Genomic DNA, 18591 nt, shown 5'->3' with positions numbered 1-18591 from the left:
TTTTATAATAAATTGTTTAACCATAAATATGATATTATAAATAGTATACTTTTTCAGAGCTTTGGTTTTAAAACAATCAATTTTCATACTATGAAAATACTGGCATTATTTTATATAGAACACGAAAGAAAATCGTAAAAATGAAATATTGTAAAATATTAAATATATAAAATATAATATATAATACAATATTGTATCACACTTGTTATTACTTAAGATCACAGATACTTTTCTTTTGGAATGAGGGTCGTTTTCAACGCACACGTGCTCGAACTGAAGGGGATGTCAAAGTAAAAGTCCTACTTGTGCGCAGTAACTCACATTTTGCGTAAAATACAGCGCTCAGTTCAGCTTATTGAAGTCACCACTTGGCCTCGAGGACGCTTGAAGATCTTTAAATAATGAGCAAACAACAGTAATAATAAATAATACAAACAGTAATAATTAAACATGAGCGCGTTAATCTCCTCCCATAAAGGTAAAGATATTATTGAAGGTGTTGTAGAAGTGTTTTAGAAATGTCCTATTTTGCTCATGCTGTGTGTGTTTGTATAATTATGTTCGGTATTTAGCAGCAAAGAAACTAACGTTAATGGAATAAACGGGCATTTTCAAGATGTGATTCACAAACACATTACATGAAGTTGTTTAAATGAGCGTCTCTGAAAATGTTTGCTGTGTTCGTTTCGGGTTTTGGATTTGGTTACTATGACTATTTATTTAATACAGATTCATTAGATTTGTCATTGTGATGTTATTGGAGTCACAGAACAACGTACACTATTTAGTAGCAATTTTATGTAAGTTTAAGTAACAATATTAATATTTTCATTGGACTAAAAGGCTTGTAGAATCTGTGGATTTCTTTATTGCCTACGTTTTATATGATTAATGTAAGTAGCAATATGTATTAATTATAACATATTTTAAGTATTTGGACATATTTGTAACATTATTATTATTATTATTATTATTATTCTTTAATCTTATGTAAGCATAATCACAGTAGAATGTATGGTAAGATCTGTTAATTCTGTCCTCTTCTAGCTGAGATCATCACTGCAGCGTCTGTGACGTTTGGAGCTGCAGCAGTGGGAATCCTCATCTACCAAACATTTTTCAACAAAAGCAAATGTGTGAAACCTAAAGTGAACCTTGATCTGCAAAAAGACAACCCCAAAGTGGTGCATGCGTTTGACATTGAGGACCTGGGCGACAAAGCCGTGTACTGTCGGTGCTGGAGATCCAAAAAGGTGAGAACGAACTTAAGTAAAACTTATGACAAACTTTGAACCATTGACTGTCAAAACAGAGAAACAGTAGAATCAGAAATGTGAGTGTTGAGGCCCATTTTCAAAAGCAAGTTCCTCCTGGAGAAACTGAAATTATATGTCACTTGCTGATGCCATCTGAAACCTACTTTCATGAAATTAGGAGAAATGTTTATTATGTATAATACATGTACACCTGGGTTCAAGGGGGTGTTGATCTTGAACCGGTCTGTTAGCATTCCCATTTCCATCATGCGTGGGGCGGGGCGGGTCCAACTGCCTGCAACAGGTCACTTGCAATCTGTCATTGTCTTTATTTATGAGAACTAGATTCCTGAATCCATTTTTTTTTTGTCAGTCTGCTGAATATTACATTTTTAAATTCCACAACCTCATTATTCTGGAGCCACAGGAACATCGAAGGCAGCAGGGGGGAAAACAGGGGAAAAATTTGTGTTTAAAAAATACTCTGTTTTATATAAATGTGTACTGTTGATTAAAATGCTAAATTTGATATTATATTGTAGGTGTAAATGAATAGGTTTGGACTTTGGGTCCTGGTAACCCAATGCACATGACAATGTTAGTACCAGATTAAAAATATTCTTAATTCTGAAGCTGAATATAGAATTATTTTAGATGAAAATATGATATTATCGCAATATTATCATATTTTAGGTATTTTATGCTTGCACTCTGTCACTGACTAGATATATTTAAAATAATGTAGGCCACTTTTTAGTGGTAACAAGACATTTGCCATTATCAGGACCCACAAATATTCCCATATTGCATGATTATACATTATATTCAACATTATATAGTTCAATATAGTACTGACACTAAAAGTAAAAACTTTTTTCTCACAGATACACAAAATACAACTATACACAATAAATACTATCACTATCCACGATACATATTGTTGCATTTTTTGTATTGCTACACCCCTAGTCGCTTCACCTCCATTCACAAATCTTCTCTTGTGGGATAGTAAAGTGTCCAGAATCAGTAAAGTGACTTCAGAATCTCGCCAGAAGTACTCGGACCTTTTGCCTACTGTTTATCCAATATGTATTCGCACATACTACTCTTAAGTCATACCATTTTCCATAATGCTATATAGTAGGGATACTATGGAAGTATTCGATTTCAGACGCAGAATCAGTGTTTTAAGATGCATGCTTATGACTGCACATGCACATTGCCCAGTCTAGCCTGAAAAATACGCTTTTTTAATGTTACATGAGCATAAGAAACAACATTTATGAGACAGTTGTCAGATGAAATTTAATTAAACTTGGTGATCAGCTTGGGAGAATTTGATGTTTCCCCATTTAAAGAGACAGGAGTATGACTGAACTAACTGGCGTCAAAAACAGCGGTTCTTATTGAACATTTCCCAAGATAAGAGATGATGCTCAGGTACAGTTGCGCTCCAAATCGTCTGCCATCATCTTATCGGTTATCTCACTTTTGGTTTATAATTGTACCGTCCGTCGGTTAAAGGTGGAATACCTAAGATTTTATGCCGCTAGAGGGCGCTACATTCAAAACAACAACAACGGCTTTTTGCTTGATGACGACGTGGAGGAACGCGGAATGATGGGAACTGTTGTTTTCAACTCCACCGTGGATAAATCAGTCAGACGGGAATCGAAAATTAGTTGTCATGGATGAGGTAAAGTTCGATTTCTATAAATGTTGCGTTTAATGACATGCTTGTTTTTCATTAAACTGCAATAACCGCAAGAAAAATCCGGTTTAAAAGTAAATTAGTTATCACAGATGTTACAGTACGAGTCACTGGACGAAGTGACTTATTTTTGTCTCAAATCGTTGCTAATGGATCCTGACTTCGCCCTATGCTGCAATATGGATTTAGTTTTGCGTTCATTTACAAAAATCAGCTGCTTGAATAACAATAGCTGATGTTATTAGATTTTTCAGTTGAGATTCTCAATTCATTCAGTTAACGGATGCTCTGAGGTAAAGTTTTCAGAATGCAGACTCAGCAAAGATTGTATTTAATTGTACAGTACAATAACATAGAACAGACATTATCTTCCTTTCATGTCATTAAACATAACAATATTGCTGGCCATACACTGATGAGAAAATGCGCGTCCGGTGTGCGATAACGTTACCTGGAGTTGCCCTAGACGCGACGCGGAGCTTCTCGTCCGGTGTGCGACCCCCTTTACAGCCAACAGTTCACATTCCGAGAAAACTGAAAAGAATAATTGTGCTCCCTTCCATAACAAATGCGCGAAACAAGCTGACGTTTGTTGCTTGATAGACGCTAACGCACAACTACAACTACCGCATTTGTCCAGGACTACACGTAGTACGAGCGGAAACCGAGGTAACGTGGATATGACGTGATTGACTGCCGACACCCAGCTCACCCCTGCTCATACGCCCCGTTTCTTTGGTTAAAATCTCAATTTTCTCGCGATTTAAACATTGTTTGAAACATTTGGAATATTGTAAGTTATCATCTTAACTAAATATATAACACTGGCCTTGTGATTTTGGGATATTTTAATGCAAAAATCTTAGGTATTCCACCTTTAACTAAACGAAATGGTTTTTGCCTATGATAAGAAAGGCAAAACGACAGTGGCAAGGCAAGGCAGTTTTATTTTTATAGCACGTTTCAGCAGTGGTGCAATTCAAGGTGCTTTACTAGGTACAAACATAAAAACACAAAAGCAAAATTTAAGAATACACAACATTAAATAAATAGGTCTTCAACCTTGATTTAAAAGAACTAAGCGTTGTTGCAAACTTACAATTGTCAGGAATTTTATTCCAGAGATGCGGCGCATAAAAACTGAATGCTGCTTCCCCCTTTTTAGTTCTAACTCTGGGGACAGCAAGCAGACCTGCCCCAGATGATCTAAGAGGTCTAGATGGTTCATAGCTTACAAGCAAGTCAGAAATATAACTAGGTCCTGAGCCATTTATTGATTTGTAAACCAGCAGGAGTACTTAATTGTACCGTCTGTTGGTTATCTAAATGAAATGGTTTTTTCCTATTATAAGAAAGGCAAAACGACAGTGGGGACAATGATGCGGTTTCCAAGTAATGTCATCAGTGTATGGCCGAACACCGCGTAACACCGGTACCAGACTAAGGCGACGAGCCTAGTGGTGATGGTCACATTTTGGTCACACGAGTCTTGAGATTCAGTGACATCAAACTTGTCATAACACATCTGTAATGAAATGTTTTCTCTGGTCTCTTTCTTACAGTTTCCATACTGTGATGGGGCACATGCGAAACACAATCAGGAAACGGGAGACAACGTTGGTCCTCTGATCATAAAACGCAAGGAGGCCTGAGCTATTCCACTGTTCATCAAAGTCCATTCTCCGCGATAGAGATTATGTGTCTTCGCTTTACGTGTGTGGTCGGGGCTGCTGGGATTAAAAGAGTGATTATATTATCCCGTGTTTGTGTGTTTAATCATATAGTGTATATGTTTGACAGGTTCCAGCGATCTGCTTTCTGGGGTTGTTGTTAAGCAATACATAATATTTTCATATCTATTTTCTGCTTAGACTTTATGGGATGACTGATGTACAGATTTCTGGCTTAGCCAAAATCTCCTAAACATGTTTATGTGCTTGAACAATGGTCACGTTACTGTAGATGCACTACAGATTAAAACTTGAATTAAAACACATTAGTCTAAGTTTGAACTGAATCTTTGTTTGTTATGAATGTGATTCATATGAATGTGAAATGTGTATGGAAACCAAATGGCCACCTTCTCATTTGCTTTTTGTGTGTGTTGCCTGTTAAACTTCACATGATGTGACCTCAACTGATCACTGATATTTAATGTATTTAAAGAGACACTTCCATCTAATCTCTCTATTTTTGAATCAGATGTCGTTGAATCTGATAGGTACTGTTATATGTCATTTAAAATCTAATTTGGTAGGCTATATTTGCCTCTGCTTTTGGAAAGGCTAAATATATTTCTATAGCAGGAGAGAAAATGTTATATGAACCAAAATCATGTTTTGATGAACGTATGTGAAATGTATTTCTCTCTCTCTCTCTCAGAAATGTACACTTCACAAGTTTGATGTTAATAAACAATGTCAAACTGACTGTTTTTGTTTGTTTTTTTTAATTAAACATTTCTAGATTTCAGAGTTTATCGCTTGAATAAAATGCAATTATTGCTGATCAACAACTTAAAGCAATTGAAAGTCATTGCATTCTTTTAACCTTCAAATGGTCTTCGTTTCCTGTTTATACTTCTGGGCTTCGGGTACGACCCCAACAATTGATTGAGTAATTTTAAATTGTAAAATATACATTTTTAATTATACAAATAATATATCTTTTTTTTGTTTACTTCTCATGTATTCATTAGTTCTGTGTTTTTTGGAGATATAAAGTACTTTTGTATTCATATACCACACACAATTCCTCAACTACACCATTAGCTTATATGAAATATTTTTATTTTATTTTTATGAAACATTGCATTTATGCTCTAGTACTAGGCCTTCATTTCTGTGTAAAAAAAAAAAAAAATCAGATTTATGCCGGATTTTTTTTTTCTTTTTTTTTTACATATGAAGAAAATATATTTATTTATTTATTATTATTTTTTTTTCTCATTTCCCATTAATTTCAAAGTGGGGTCATATTAACCCCGAAGACCAGAAGTATTAACATTTTTTAACATATACCTTCAGAACAACCGAATCAAGCCCAGTTTTTGTGTGTGTATAGATAGATAATGAATGAAAAGTCACAAAATCTTATTCCACTGAGATGAAGGGAACCTTTTTTTATTATTAAGTAAAAGTCGGTTGACCCGATTGAGGGTTAAATCCCCTCTTTAGATGCGGATTTGATCTTTAAATAAAGAGTTTGAAGTGTGAATTTAGTTAAAGCCTTTACAGTTCAAAATAGCGCGGACGGGACGCTATAACGCAACCTGTGAGAACGCCGACTTTGATTGGTGGACTGCGTGCTGACGTCACGTCCCACTCAGGAACCAGAACGCAACCTGTGAGTACGCCAACGTTGATTGGTGGACTGCGTGCTCACGTCGCGACTCATTCAACAACCCGAACGACGCGTCGCGCTCCGGTAGTGTAGATAAAAACTAAAGACGAGTGAATGAACGAAAACATTCGGGGCTCCAGACGCCTATCTGGTCAAATGAAAGAGACGTTTTGTTTTTTAATTAATAGAAAAACTGTCAGATATGGAAAATCATTTACAGAAGTTTTTCCAGTATCCGTTCAACTTGGATAAGTTCACGCTGAACGTGTCTGCAGAAGGTCAAATCATGGACTCATCAGCTCGAACGCTGGAAAAACTGGAAAAAGACAATAAAAAGAAAGAGTCAGTAAAACAGGTGTTCTTGGATGGATGCGTGCCCTTTTCTCATCAGGTGGCCGGGCATAAATGGGGGATCAATAACACTGGTCAGTTTATTCTTAACTTCTGTAAAGAGTTTTAGTCATGTTTCTTAGACATGCTGTATTAATGTATTTTTTAGGTTATAGGGATTGATGAAATAATGTGAATATCAGAGTCTTAAGTTGTTTGATATTTGGACTAGGACTATTGGATTTCATCATATAGGCTTACTGTTTGGATTGGATTATGAACACCCATTTTTAAAAAGTTTTTTACAGGACCTACTATTGTATCAAACCAATTTTTATAATTGTATAAACCAATAAACAAATGGTAGCCTATTCTAATAAATCAATTTTAATTCCTACATTAGTCTTTAGTGGAATAATGTTGGAATAATAAAGGAAACCACAGATTGATCTATAGGAATTTTCTAGTCCTAAAAGATTTTCTTTAAATTACTTTCCTAATGATATATAGGACTTTTTAGAATCTTGTAGGACTGTTGTTATAAATTATGATGTAAATTCCTATAGGAATCATATACATGTACATTTTCTTTCTGAGAGTAAATTTACTTGTGACCTGTGGAGGACTTTGCACAGGTTTTCCTAACATAGTTGGTTGAGTAATATGCGATAAAAGTATTAGATAACTAATTATAGTTTATTAAAGGGTCACAGGATTTGTCACATTTGCTTAACATGGGATATCGTCATGGTGATTGCTATGAAAAGAAACAATTACCTTCTCTCTGTCAACAGTCAGATGACATCATTTCCTCTGTTGTAGTAACTCTTATGACTCTGTCATGGGGATTTTCTGAGTGAATGAGACGTGAGCTGTTATCTGATGTATTGTCAGATTGCCAGTGGTCAGCACTTTGTCTTTTCTTGTGTTAAAGGAATAGTGTCACCCCAAAATGACAATTCTGTATCACCTACCATCATTTTCCAATATTGAAAGTGAATATTGGAGAACTTTTGATGAAAAATATATAGGCATTTTTTATTACAAAATAATTGTATTCTAAATAAATGAAATTAAAGTTCAAAAGAATCCTGATTTTTTTTTTATTAGGTTTCCACAAAATGATTAATCAGCACAACTGTTTTCAACATGGATAATAATAAGATATGTTTCTTGAATCTTGAGCACCAAATCAACATATAGTAATTATTTCTGATTGTGTGCCATTGAAGACTGGAGTAATGATGCTGAAAAATTGGTCCGTGACTGGAATAAACACAATTTTCAAATATATTAAAATAGAAAACAGTTATTTTAAATTATAACAATATTTCATAGTATTATGTTTTTATTGTATTTTAATAAAATGAATGCAGCATTGGTGAGATAATATAATTAGTTTGGTCACTCCAAAACCATTTAGGCCCGAAACCGAAAATAGCTGTTTCCACTGAAACTTTTTGGTCGTCCCTAACTTTTACACATGCGTTTTCTTTCTCAACTGTTTACGTTCACTTAGAATAAAACCGACTCTGTTTATTTTGGATATTTTTGACATAATTTAGTTGTATTTGTGTGTTCAAATGCAAGAAGACATGTACGAAAACAAAGAAAACAGCACACGGAGCAAGTGCCAAAATGAGTTCTCTTCCACGTCTTCTTGCTTGAAAATGGTTTCTATAAAATGTGCACAGAGGAATCGATAAGCATAATCGAAATTTCAATTTCATTACAAGTATCCGATGCCTAACCTTGAGTATCTGATTTTAGAATTGGAATCGATTTTTGATACCAAATCCTAGTTCACAAATCAAAAAAAAAAAAAATTCACTTATCAGCTGCAACTTCCTGTCACCCTGTTAGGTAGCCTATGAAACCCTAAATTTGTTGGCATTTAATATAGCTAATATTCTAATAGTGTCATTTATGTGGCTTTATTCTCTCCTAATTTTTGCCTTCAGATGTTTTCCCGGCTGCCATAAAAGCATTCACACTCAAAATAGTCAGAAGTTGTCATGATGATAAAGTGCCGACAGGTTTTCAGTGTTTGGTTCACTATAATTGCACAGGTGTTCTACAGCATCCTGATGGAACAATTCTGAAGCAGCTACAACCTCCTCCGAGAGGCCCACGGGAGATGCACTTCTATACACAGGTAATTTAAATCCACAGTCCAATATCTATACAGCAGCGACAGTTGCTAATAATGTCAGGGGGCCAAAATAACACCCTAAATACTAGAAAAGACTCCTGACTGCCAAGCACAATACAGTAAATAACACGTTTCATACTGTCCCGAAGGTCAGAATGATTTTTAAAAAAGATATTAATACTTTTATTTAGGGTTGTCTCTAAGAAAGTAATCAAGTTATAGGTTGATTATTTTGACAATTGGATCTTTTTTGGGTTTTTTTGTGTGGTAATATAAATAGACTAACAACATGACGAAGAACAATTTGAATATAAACATGCTGATGTATTATCCTGTGTTGGCGTAGGTTTACGTTACAAATCTGGTGAAATGGTGCACGTTGCATTGCCAGATGAATGTTATAAGCAACCCAAACTCACAGCATTTGCTGGAGTCTGTTAGCCGAGCTGCTGAGACATGCTCCACACATGTAAATGATAACGGTACAACACTTCAATATGAAACTCAAAGCACACCAGTCTGTATATGCATTCCCAAATGCACGTTATTGGAAACCCAAACAAACAGCACATGCAGAGACTGGTTTTGTGTTGAGCAGCATTTACTGTGAACGAAGGGGCTCTGAGAAACACATGACCTACATGCATGTAAATAAAAGTGTGGCGCTTCACTCTTAACTCCACAGCACATAAAGGCTACTACGCAGACTTTGTGATGTCACAATAGCACTAAGCCATATTAAGATTTTTAAATGGTTTTTAAATACATTGTGCAGCCTTATAAAACTTATCATGCGTTTCATGGATTCTCATTCTTGGAATGTGCCACCTCTGGTACTTTGCCAGTACTTTGCCGCCCTATCAACACAGGCAAATCAAGGATGTTTTTTTTTTTTTTCTTATCAAGTTCTTTAATTTAATTGGGGAATTGTGACAGCCCTATACATTATAAAGCAAGGATGCATTTAATTGATCAAAAGTTAAGTGAAAACATTTATAATGTTACAAAGGATATCTATTTATTCATCAAAGAAAAAAAAGTTTCCTCATAAATGTTAAGCAGCACAACTTTTTTTCAACATAGATAATAATAAGAGGTTTTTTGAGCAGGAAATTATCATATCAGAATGATTTCTGAATGATCATGTGACACTGTAGACTGATGTATGATGATGGAAATTCAGCACTGACATGCTGGAATATATACAATATATATATATATATATATATATATATATATATATATATATATATATATAGTATATTCAAGTTTAAAACCGTTATTTTAAATTGTAATAATATTTCACAATATTACTGTTTTTACTGTATTTTTAATCAAATGAATGCAGCTTTGGTGGGCAAAATAAATGGCTTTTTTTAAAAACATGAACATTTTTACCAGCTAATCTTACCAATTTACTACTAGTTACACTACTGGTTTCAGAGTAAAGGCACATGACACTTTTTTCTTCTGCAGGTATATGCCAAAGACTGCACAGACACAAGACTTCTGGATCTGCAACAACATCTTCCCAGGTTCTACGGCACATGGGCGCCACGGGAGTCGCCACATGGTGAGATAAGTTTTCATGTCAAGATGTCAACATGGAATAAAATCATTTATTGCAATCCCATTTTAGTTGCATAATCGTATGTATTTAAGAACAAAATAGGTTATTGAACAGGGATGGAGCAAGTTGTTACGTTTTGATAAGATTAGGATGGCATACATTTGTTTTATTTGGAATAATATGCACAGATGAATCATGCACAAGGAACATTGATCAAATGCAAGGTCATATGCAATTTCATGTTGACTTTAAATTACTAATGGCGTGTTGTGTCACACGGTTGAACTCAGCAATCGTGTCCATTAAAATGGTTCCTTTAGCAGTCAAGCTTGAAGGTCAGCTCTAGTTAGTGTTATCTATGTTTGGCGAATTTAGAGGGTTGCTAATGAGTTAATAATTTATAGATGGTTTGGAATGTGGTATATGGGGTGTCATTCAGCAGTGGGTTTTTATTAGCTTATTAAAATGCTCTTATCATCATTTTGCATGTTGCCATGTGTCCAAAGTACATGTGCTTCACAGTGTGTTTGTTTAGTCTGTATGCATGTAGTCTATGGACATTTAAAGGAGTGTTCAGTTTATCATTGGACTTTACACTGCTGTTGCCTCCTTGTGTTTGTGAGTGGCCATCCCAGTGATGACACAATAAATACTGTGTCAGTTGACAGCACTGAAAAAGAACTTGTCAGAAATAATTGACTTCGTGGAGGCTTGGCCTCTGAAAGATCACTTAAAGGTACAGTGTTCAGTGTGATTGTGGAAATCAGTTATGAGCCATTCAGACACAGAAGTAGAATACATTTTTCAATGGTTTTCCTGGACTCAGAAACTCTAGTTGGGCCTGCAGTTTAAATTATATAATAACTAAAATAGCAATAATCATAATAATAAAAAAAAATACTTACTTTTATGCTTTTACATTTTTACTTAACATATATTCAAACTTGTTTTTATTTTTTATTTATTTTTTATTTATTTTTTTGAAAAGCCTACTTTTATTCAGCAATGGTGCATTAAATTGATCAAAACTTACAGTAATGACTTTTACATTGTAACAAAATATTTCTGTTTAAAATAAATGCTGTTCGTTTAAACTTTCTATTCATAAAAGAATCATGAAATGGTTTCCACAAAAAATGAAGCAGCACAAACTTTTTCTGTATAGAACTGACCAAATAAATGCGGCCTTACTCTGGCTAACATTCTGGTAAGGTTCTCTGAAATTTCTTCCAGTAACGTTCGATCAAAGTTATCAGGTCTTTAATAATTTTCATAAAATGTTAGCACAAAACCATAATTATTTTTTTTTAAATGTTACTACTGGTTCTAAAACATTGAAACACAATGTTCTCATAATGTTTGCAAAAATATAAAACAGATTTTTCCCTTTACATTTGTATAATGAAGAAAACCATTTTTTTTAAACTTTAAAAAAAGTCTCTGGTTATGAATGGAACCCTTGTTCCCTGAGAAGAGAATGAGACACTGAGTTGACTGACACTTTGGGGAACACCCTCTGCGTAACGCATCTGAAGTATGAATGAAACTAATCCAATCCTGATTGGTGCTGCGTCATGACATAAAGTGTTGGCATACAAGGAAGCTACAAAGGGATGCCGGCACAAAACAGAGTTAGCTTGTGTGATGAAGCAAGTTGCTCCCAGGCAAGTGAAGGCATGACGGAGGGACACAATGTCTTGTTCCCTTCTCAGGGAACAAGGGTTACAGTCGTAACCCGAGACAGGCCACCGAGATAGCCTGAACATCCCAGTTACTGATGGTCTGTTTGGATGCGGGAAGCCCCTTCTTGGGCGACCTGGAGCACTCCAGCAACTGATCTGACTTCCGCCATGAAGAAGACCTATGGACATGTATCTTGAGAACAGGGCAGAGCAAATTAAGTCTTTCTTCATCCACCGTCATGTGAGGTGGAGAATGAAAGCCTGCAGAACCTTAGGCCGTGCCACATTAGATGGCACTTTAGGCACATAGCCCGCCCTGGGATACAAGATAGCTTTAATGTTGCCTGGAGCAAACTTCAGGCACCCATGAGATATAGCGAGTGTCTAAAGGTCTCCTACTCTCCTAAAGTGGTTCGAGGGGAGCCTCCACCAGCCCTTCGAAAACCATTGCCAGGTCCCATGTGGGAACTCTGGTACGAGCTGCAGGTCTCATCCTCCGAGCCCTTCTGAAGAAATGACCAGCTGATGTCTCCACAGAGGCCCATCACCCAGAAGAGCGTGAAAAGCCATAATGGCAGCCACGTACACCTTGAGTGTGGACGGGGTAAGATGAGCCGAGAAGCGATCTTGGAGGAACTGTGAGATGAATGGATGGATAGAGTATGTGGAAGTATGTGTCCTTGAGTTCTATCGTGACAAACCAGTCCTCGGATTGAATTTGATTCACGATGGTGAGCATCTTGAACCTGAACCTGAACCTCCTCAGAGACCGATTCAAGTGCCTAAGATCAATTATTGGGCACAACCCCCCATCCTTCTTGGGAACTAGAAAACTAGCTGTAAAACCCGGACTGCCTTTTACTAGCTGTAAAACCTAGACTCCCTGTCTGGCTACATTCTATAGCCTCCTTTACCAGCCTCCTTTACTTCTTGTTCCAATACCCGACCCTGCTATAGTTTAACTACAGTCCAGACCACCCCATTGAACTTTGGTGGGTAGAAACTGAACTGCAGTCTGTACCCCAAGGGAACCAGCCTCTCGAGACTGGGTTCGGGTATCGTTCGAGATTCGTCCTCAGTCCCCTGAATTTGCTCTCCGGAAGGGTTTGTTCGAAACGATTCTCGATGTGCGGACACGAGCGCTGCCTGGGCGCAAGCCTGTGGGGCAGACAGAGCAGCATGCGTTCACTGGAAACCTATGTGTCCCGAAGCACAATTACGGCGGGATATAGACAAAGATTTCCTGAGGGCTCCCCAGATGGGAGGGTCTTTCGGTTTTATTCTTGACACCCCGAAGCGGAAGACCGGTAGGGAATAATCTAAAACATTTTCCAGCGTGCGGAAGCCCTTGCGGCGGTCACTGCAGCGTGCATTCGCTGAAAACCGATGTGTCCCGAAACGCACTTTATGCTGGATACAAACATCGATTTCCCAAGGGCTCCACTGAGGAGAGATTCTCTATCATCCCTCCACGGTGAGGACAGCCTTGCTATTTTCGTCTTGTTTTCGATACCCTGAAACAGAGGACTGACAGAGAAAAATTTTGAACGATTCACGCTGTTCGCTGCTCATCATTTTAAGTCAGAATTACTGTAATTGCAGCTATAAACATTGGATAATGGCAGGCTGAATTAAAATACCTAACTTCTTAAAGTGAGATAATATTCCATCATTTTAATTTCATAGAATTAAATGCAGCCATAATCACCAAACTGTTTTAGTATTTTTACAGTCTCGTAATCTACATGCTGCCTCGGCAAACACGAGAATTGAGCCGTAACAATACTTGGCTTCCCTCGAGAAGAAAGTCAATGGGCGCGAGGCTGAAACACCCGAAAAGGCACGGCTGTGTGCGTCAAGATATTTCTCAATGAACACAGCCAGCACCCTCAGGAGCTGACTGTGCATGCCTTGCAACCATACAGAATCTTTATTGCAGAGTAGACCAAATCTACGCGCTGCCTCAGCAAACGTGAGATCCGAGTCACTATAGATTCTTTATTGCAATGCAGACCTTTAATCTTCCTCGGCAAACGCAAGATCCTAGTCACAGAATCTATATTGCTGAGTAGATCCGTAATCTACACGCTGCCTCTGGAAACGCGACATCCGAGCCACTAAATTCTATATTGCAATTATTTAGGACAATTCTTATGAGACAAACAACATCAAATAGGACAGGCAGTTTGACACAAAGTGCTTGCTGAAGAGCAAAAATCTTTTTTTGTTGTGTGCCGGCGTCCCTTTGTAGCTTCCTTGTATGCTGTCACATTACATCATGACGCAGCACCAATCAGGATTGGATTAGTGTCGTAGTTGACACAGTTCAAGTTCCCTCGAAGGGCAACTGAACACTCAGAAATAACGTTTTCATAACTTAATGGGAACATTAGCAGAACTTTCTTAGAATATATTTTTATCAGCTTCCTGGGTTCCTTCAGAAACATGAAATAGTCTTATTGCCATTTGTGTATTGAACAAGTCAAGTCACATTTATTTATATAGCGCTTTTTACAATACAGATTGTATCAAAACAGCTTCACATTGATAACATGAAAATAATACAACACAGATCAATAATATTGTTGAATATTAAATGTCCCCAACTAAGCAAGCCAAAAGCAAGGCAACAGTGGCAAGGAACCAAAACTCCATCCGGTGATTGAATGGAGTAAAAAACCTTGAGAGAACCCAAGCTCAGTCGGGGGCCAGTTATCCTCTGGCCAACGAAGGAACAGTGATTACAAAACAAATTGGATCGAAACATTAAGAGAATTTGTCCATTTCCATCTGTCTGTAAGTCGAAGTAATCACGCCGGTTTGGAGACGAGATGTTGAGGATCAGTGATGGCTGTCGTGTCGATGAGGCTGGCACTTAAGGATGAGTCGGGATGGGTCCAGGCGCAGGTCCACCATAGAGGGTCCCTCGGGATAAACAGAGAAACTAATATTAGCGTAGACGCCATCCTTCTTTTGATGTACCAAGTACATCAGGATTTATGGGACGTGTTCCCGGTTCCGGCTGATCTAAACTTCCGATCTAAACGGATCTAAACAATCCGATCTAAACTGCAGCCTAATTTTGAATTTAGGAAGTCTATAGTGTGTTATGTGTATGCTAGGCCAAAGAGATGTGTTTTTAGTCTAGATTTGAACTGACAGATTGTGTCTGCTTCCCGGAGAGTGGAAGATTGTTCCAGTGTTTTGGTGCTAAATAGGAAAAGGATCTACCACCAGCAGTCGATTTTGATATTCTAGGTATTATCAACTGGCCGGAGTTTTGAGATCACAATAGACGTGAAGGACTATACTGCGTGAGGAGTTCGCTCAAGTACTGCGGAGCTAAACCATTTAGTGCTTTATAAGTGATCAGCAATATTTTAAAATTGATTTAATGTTTAATAGACTGCCAATGCAGGGTTGACAGAACCAGGCTAATTCATACTTCCTGGTTCTGATAGGAGAAACTCGAGCTGCTACGTTTTAGACTAGCTGAAGTTTGTTTATTAAGCGTGCAGGGCAACCACCCAGTAGAGCATTACAATAATTTAGCCTTGATGTCATGAACTAATGAACTAATTGTTCCGCATTTGTCAATGAGTGCAAATGGCGTAATTTAGATATATTTTTAAGATGTGGTTCTACAGATGCTAGACACATGACTTTTAAATGAGAGATTGGTATCTAAGAGCACACCCAGGTTCCTAACCAACGACGAAGACTTAACAGAGCAGCCATCAAGTGTTAGACAGTATTCTAGGCTGTTACATGTGGAAGTTTTTTGTCCAATAATTAGAATCTCTGTTTTTACAGAATTTAGTTGTAGGAAATTACCAGTCATCCAATTTTTTTTATATCAGCTATGCATTCTGTTAATTTTGTGAATTGGTAAGTTTTGTTTGTTTTGAAGAAATATACAGCTGGGTATCATCAGCATGACAGTGAAAGCTAATTCCATGTTTCCTAATGATATCTCCTAATGGTAGCATGTACAGATTGAATAGCAGCGGTCCTAGTACTGAGCCTTGCGGTACGCCATACTGAACTTGTGATCGATAAGACATCTCGTCATTTACTGCTACAAACTGATAACGGTCAGATAAGTATGATTTAAACCATGCTAATGCAGTTCCACAAATGCCAACATAGTCTATTTAAAATAATGTTGTGGTCTATTGTGTCAAATGCAGCACTAAGATCAAGTAACACTAATAGAGAGATACAACCAGGATCTGATGATAAGAGTAGATCATTTGTGACTCTAATGAGAGTGTGAGAGTGTATGTACAGTATGTATATCGCCTAGTGTATGTATGTATATCGGTTTACCATCATGGTTTAAAGACTATCACAACTCATTTGTCATTTTAAACTGTGTTAGCCATCTTGATGACAGCATAATTTACAACACCAATGTAGAATATTTAGCAGAAAACTTGTCTGCCAGCCATAAGAATTGATGTACTAAAACAACACTGGCTGCCATTCCGTCATCAAATGCACAAAACCGTGTCTTCTTTATCTCTCATATCTCAGAGCTGTATCTGAAACTGGAGGATGTGACGAAGAGGTTCTTACGGCCCTGCATCATGGATGTGAAGATCGGGAAGAGAAGTTACGACCCGTTTGCATCACTAGAAAAACGTGAAGAGCAGATTAGCAAGTATCCTCTGATGGAAGAGATCGGATTCCTGTTACTGGGAATGAGGGTGAGACAGCATGCGTGTGTGATTTGTTAACTTTCATTATATTCATTATGCAGGCTCCTCTTTTCCCCTGGTTGTTTTATCTCCGTATACTCCCCTTAGTATCTGATTTCCTTATTACAAACTTTGAGAGTTCATAAACACAATATTAAGCTTCAGATCACCTGAGGGCTCTTGGTTCGCTTTCAGTGCTGCAGAACAGAAATCCCCGTCTGCTGTCTTAAGGCATGATCGATATCCAGAGCTTATCCAGACACTAGGTTAATACCCTCTGAGGAATACTGATAAGACATTTGATGATAAGATTTTGATGAAACCAGTGGTCAGTTGCACACACTCCTCTGCTTTTGCTTTCTGCACCTCATTGTTCTGCACTGTGAAGAAGGGCACATGAGAAGAGATAGAGAGATCAAATTAATTCCATCATTGAGTCTAAAGATCTTCTGGCCCCAATGCATCTATCATGATACAAACAGTGACATTTTCTTCTCATTGACTGCATGAATTGTTTGTGAGTGATTGGCCTTTTATTGGATTATTCTGTCAGGTTTATGTTCTGTTTTATGGACTATTAGGGAATGTTTACAAGACAACAATATACTAAACACGGAAATTTTTTTCCTTTGCGTTTTTCTTTGTACAGACGACAACATTGTCAAAATGGCCCATGTTCACACGGATCCACAAAAACAATTAAATGCAGTTAGTCAAGTGGTTGGCGATGTCACTTTGTAAAGAAACACTAAGTGCCTATAGACTGAACACGTAATACCAGAGGTGGGGAGATATAAATGTCCGTGGCTCTACCATTGGAGAAAGCGTATTAGCTAACTTGGGTCACATGTGACTTGATAACCAATCACATTACAGCCTTGACGTCATTGAATTTCATTCAGAAGTATGCAACAGTCACCGAAAATGAATTAGAAGTGCTGAGAAATTAATGAAATTCTTAAACTGAATCATACCTCTCGCACAATTGTCCATGACTTATAGATAAATTAGATCAATAGATATAGATAAATTAAACAGATACATTTCAAACTGTTTAATAAGAGTAAACAAGATTAGCCGATGGGCTGTCAATTTATTAAATAAGCTATTTCAACACAAAGTGGTTTATTCAGCAGATTGAAGCCTCTCCTCCATTGACATCCATTCAAACAAACAGCTTCTTGTCTTCTTACCTGCATACCACAGCTTTAGTAGCGTTAACGTTAGCATTATGCATTTGTTTAATCTTGCAGGCTTGACTTTCAAGTGGCTTTTGGTAATAAGCATTCTCATGACATAACCGTTTTTACAAATTGACTTTTTTGTAGTTTTCACAGATACAATAATGGTATTGTTATCAAAAACTTGCCATTTGTCATGCAAATGAGTAGCCAAAGTGCTTAAAATGTTTGTTTTTTTTTTTTGGTTGAAAGCGGTGTCATGTAAACAGTATCACGTTAGGTAGGTTTTATTAAGTAGGCTATAATCCAAATCGTAGTCATCCAGGCAAGGGTAAAACTCCATATAATCAAACTTAAAATACAAAACAACAAGAAACAAAACAAGAAACAGACTAGAAAGACAGACGTCAGAAGTGTAGTGACAACTCTATGACAAGGACTAAAACAGGCAGGGTATTTATACACAAAACTAAACAATGTAATAAGAAACAGCTGTGTGCAATAATGAGTGATGAGAAAAGACAAAGGATCGTGGGAAATGCAGTTCCAGAGTGAATGGTGACAGTATGGGGAAAAAGACCTCGGTCCCACTTTATATTAAGTGGCCCTAATACCTGTGAACTTACATGGTTACTAGATATGTACTAAGTATGTAAGTACAGTGTAA

At 37.1% G+C, this 18591-nt stretch overlaps 2 protein-coding genes across 2 annotated transcripts in view; both read left to right on the top strand.

The window, feature by feature from the left end:
* Positions 1 to 317: 317 nt before the first annotated feature.
* On the top strand, positions 318 to 4963 carry cisd1 (CDGSH iron sulfur domain 1). The gene is made up of 3 exons (XM_039657160.2): positions 318 to 478; positions 1048 to 1253; positions 4530 to 4963. The coding sequence occupies exons 1-3, from the start codon at positions 451 to 453 to the stop codon at positions 4617 to 4619; spliced, it is 324 nt and encodes a 107-aa protein (XP_039513094.1). The 5' UTR covers positions 318 to 450; the 3' UTR covers positions 4620 to 4963.
* Positions 4964 to 6342: 1379 nt separating this feature from the next.
* ipmka (inositol polyphosphate multikinase a) overlaps positions 6343 to 18591 on the top strand; it is a 33204-nt gene continuing 20955 nt past the window's right edge. Inside the window, exons 1-4 of the mRNA XM_089117222.1 lie at positions 6343 to 6734; positions 8709 to 8794; positions 10268 to 10364; positions 16580 to 16752. Of these exons, the coding sequence (XP_088973348.1) occupies positions 6512 to 6734; positions 8709 to 8794; positions 10268 to 10364; positions 16580 to 16752 (579 nt within the window). The 5' untranslated portion in view covers positions 6343 to 6511. The remainder of the gene's footprint in view (positions 6735 to 8708; positions 8795 to 10267; positions 10365 to 16579; positions 16753 to 18591) is intronic.

The sequence above is a fragment of the Pimephales promelas genome, chromosome 11 (genome assembly GCF_988280905.1).
Source record: "Pimephales promelas chromosome 11, fPimPro1.hap1.1, whole genome shotgun sequence".
NCBI lineage: Eukaryota > Metazoa > Chordata > Actinopteri > Cypriniformes > Leuciscidae > Pimephales > Pimephales promelas.
Note: the sequence above shows the minus strand (reverse complement) of the source record. Positions and strands in the feature narration are given on the sequence as shown.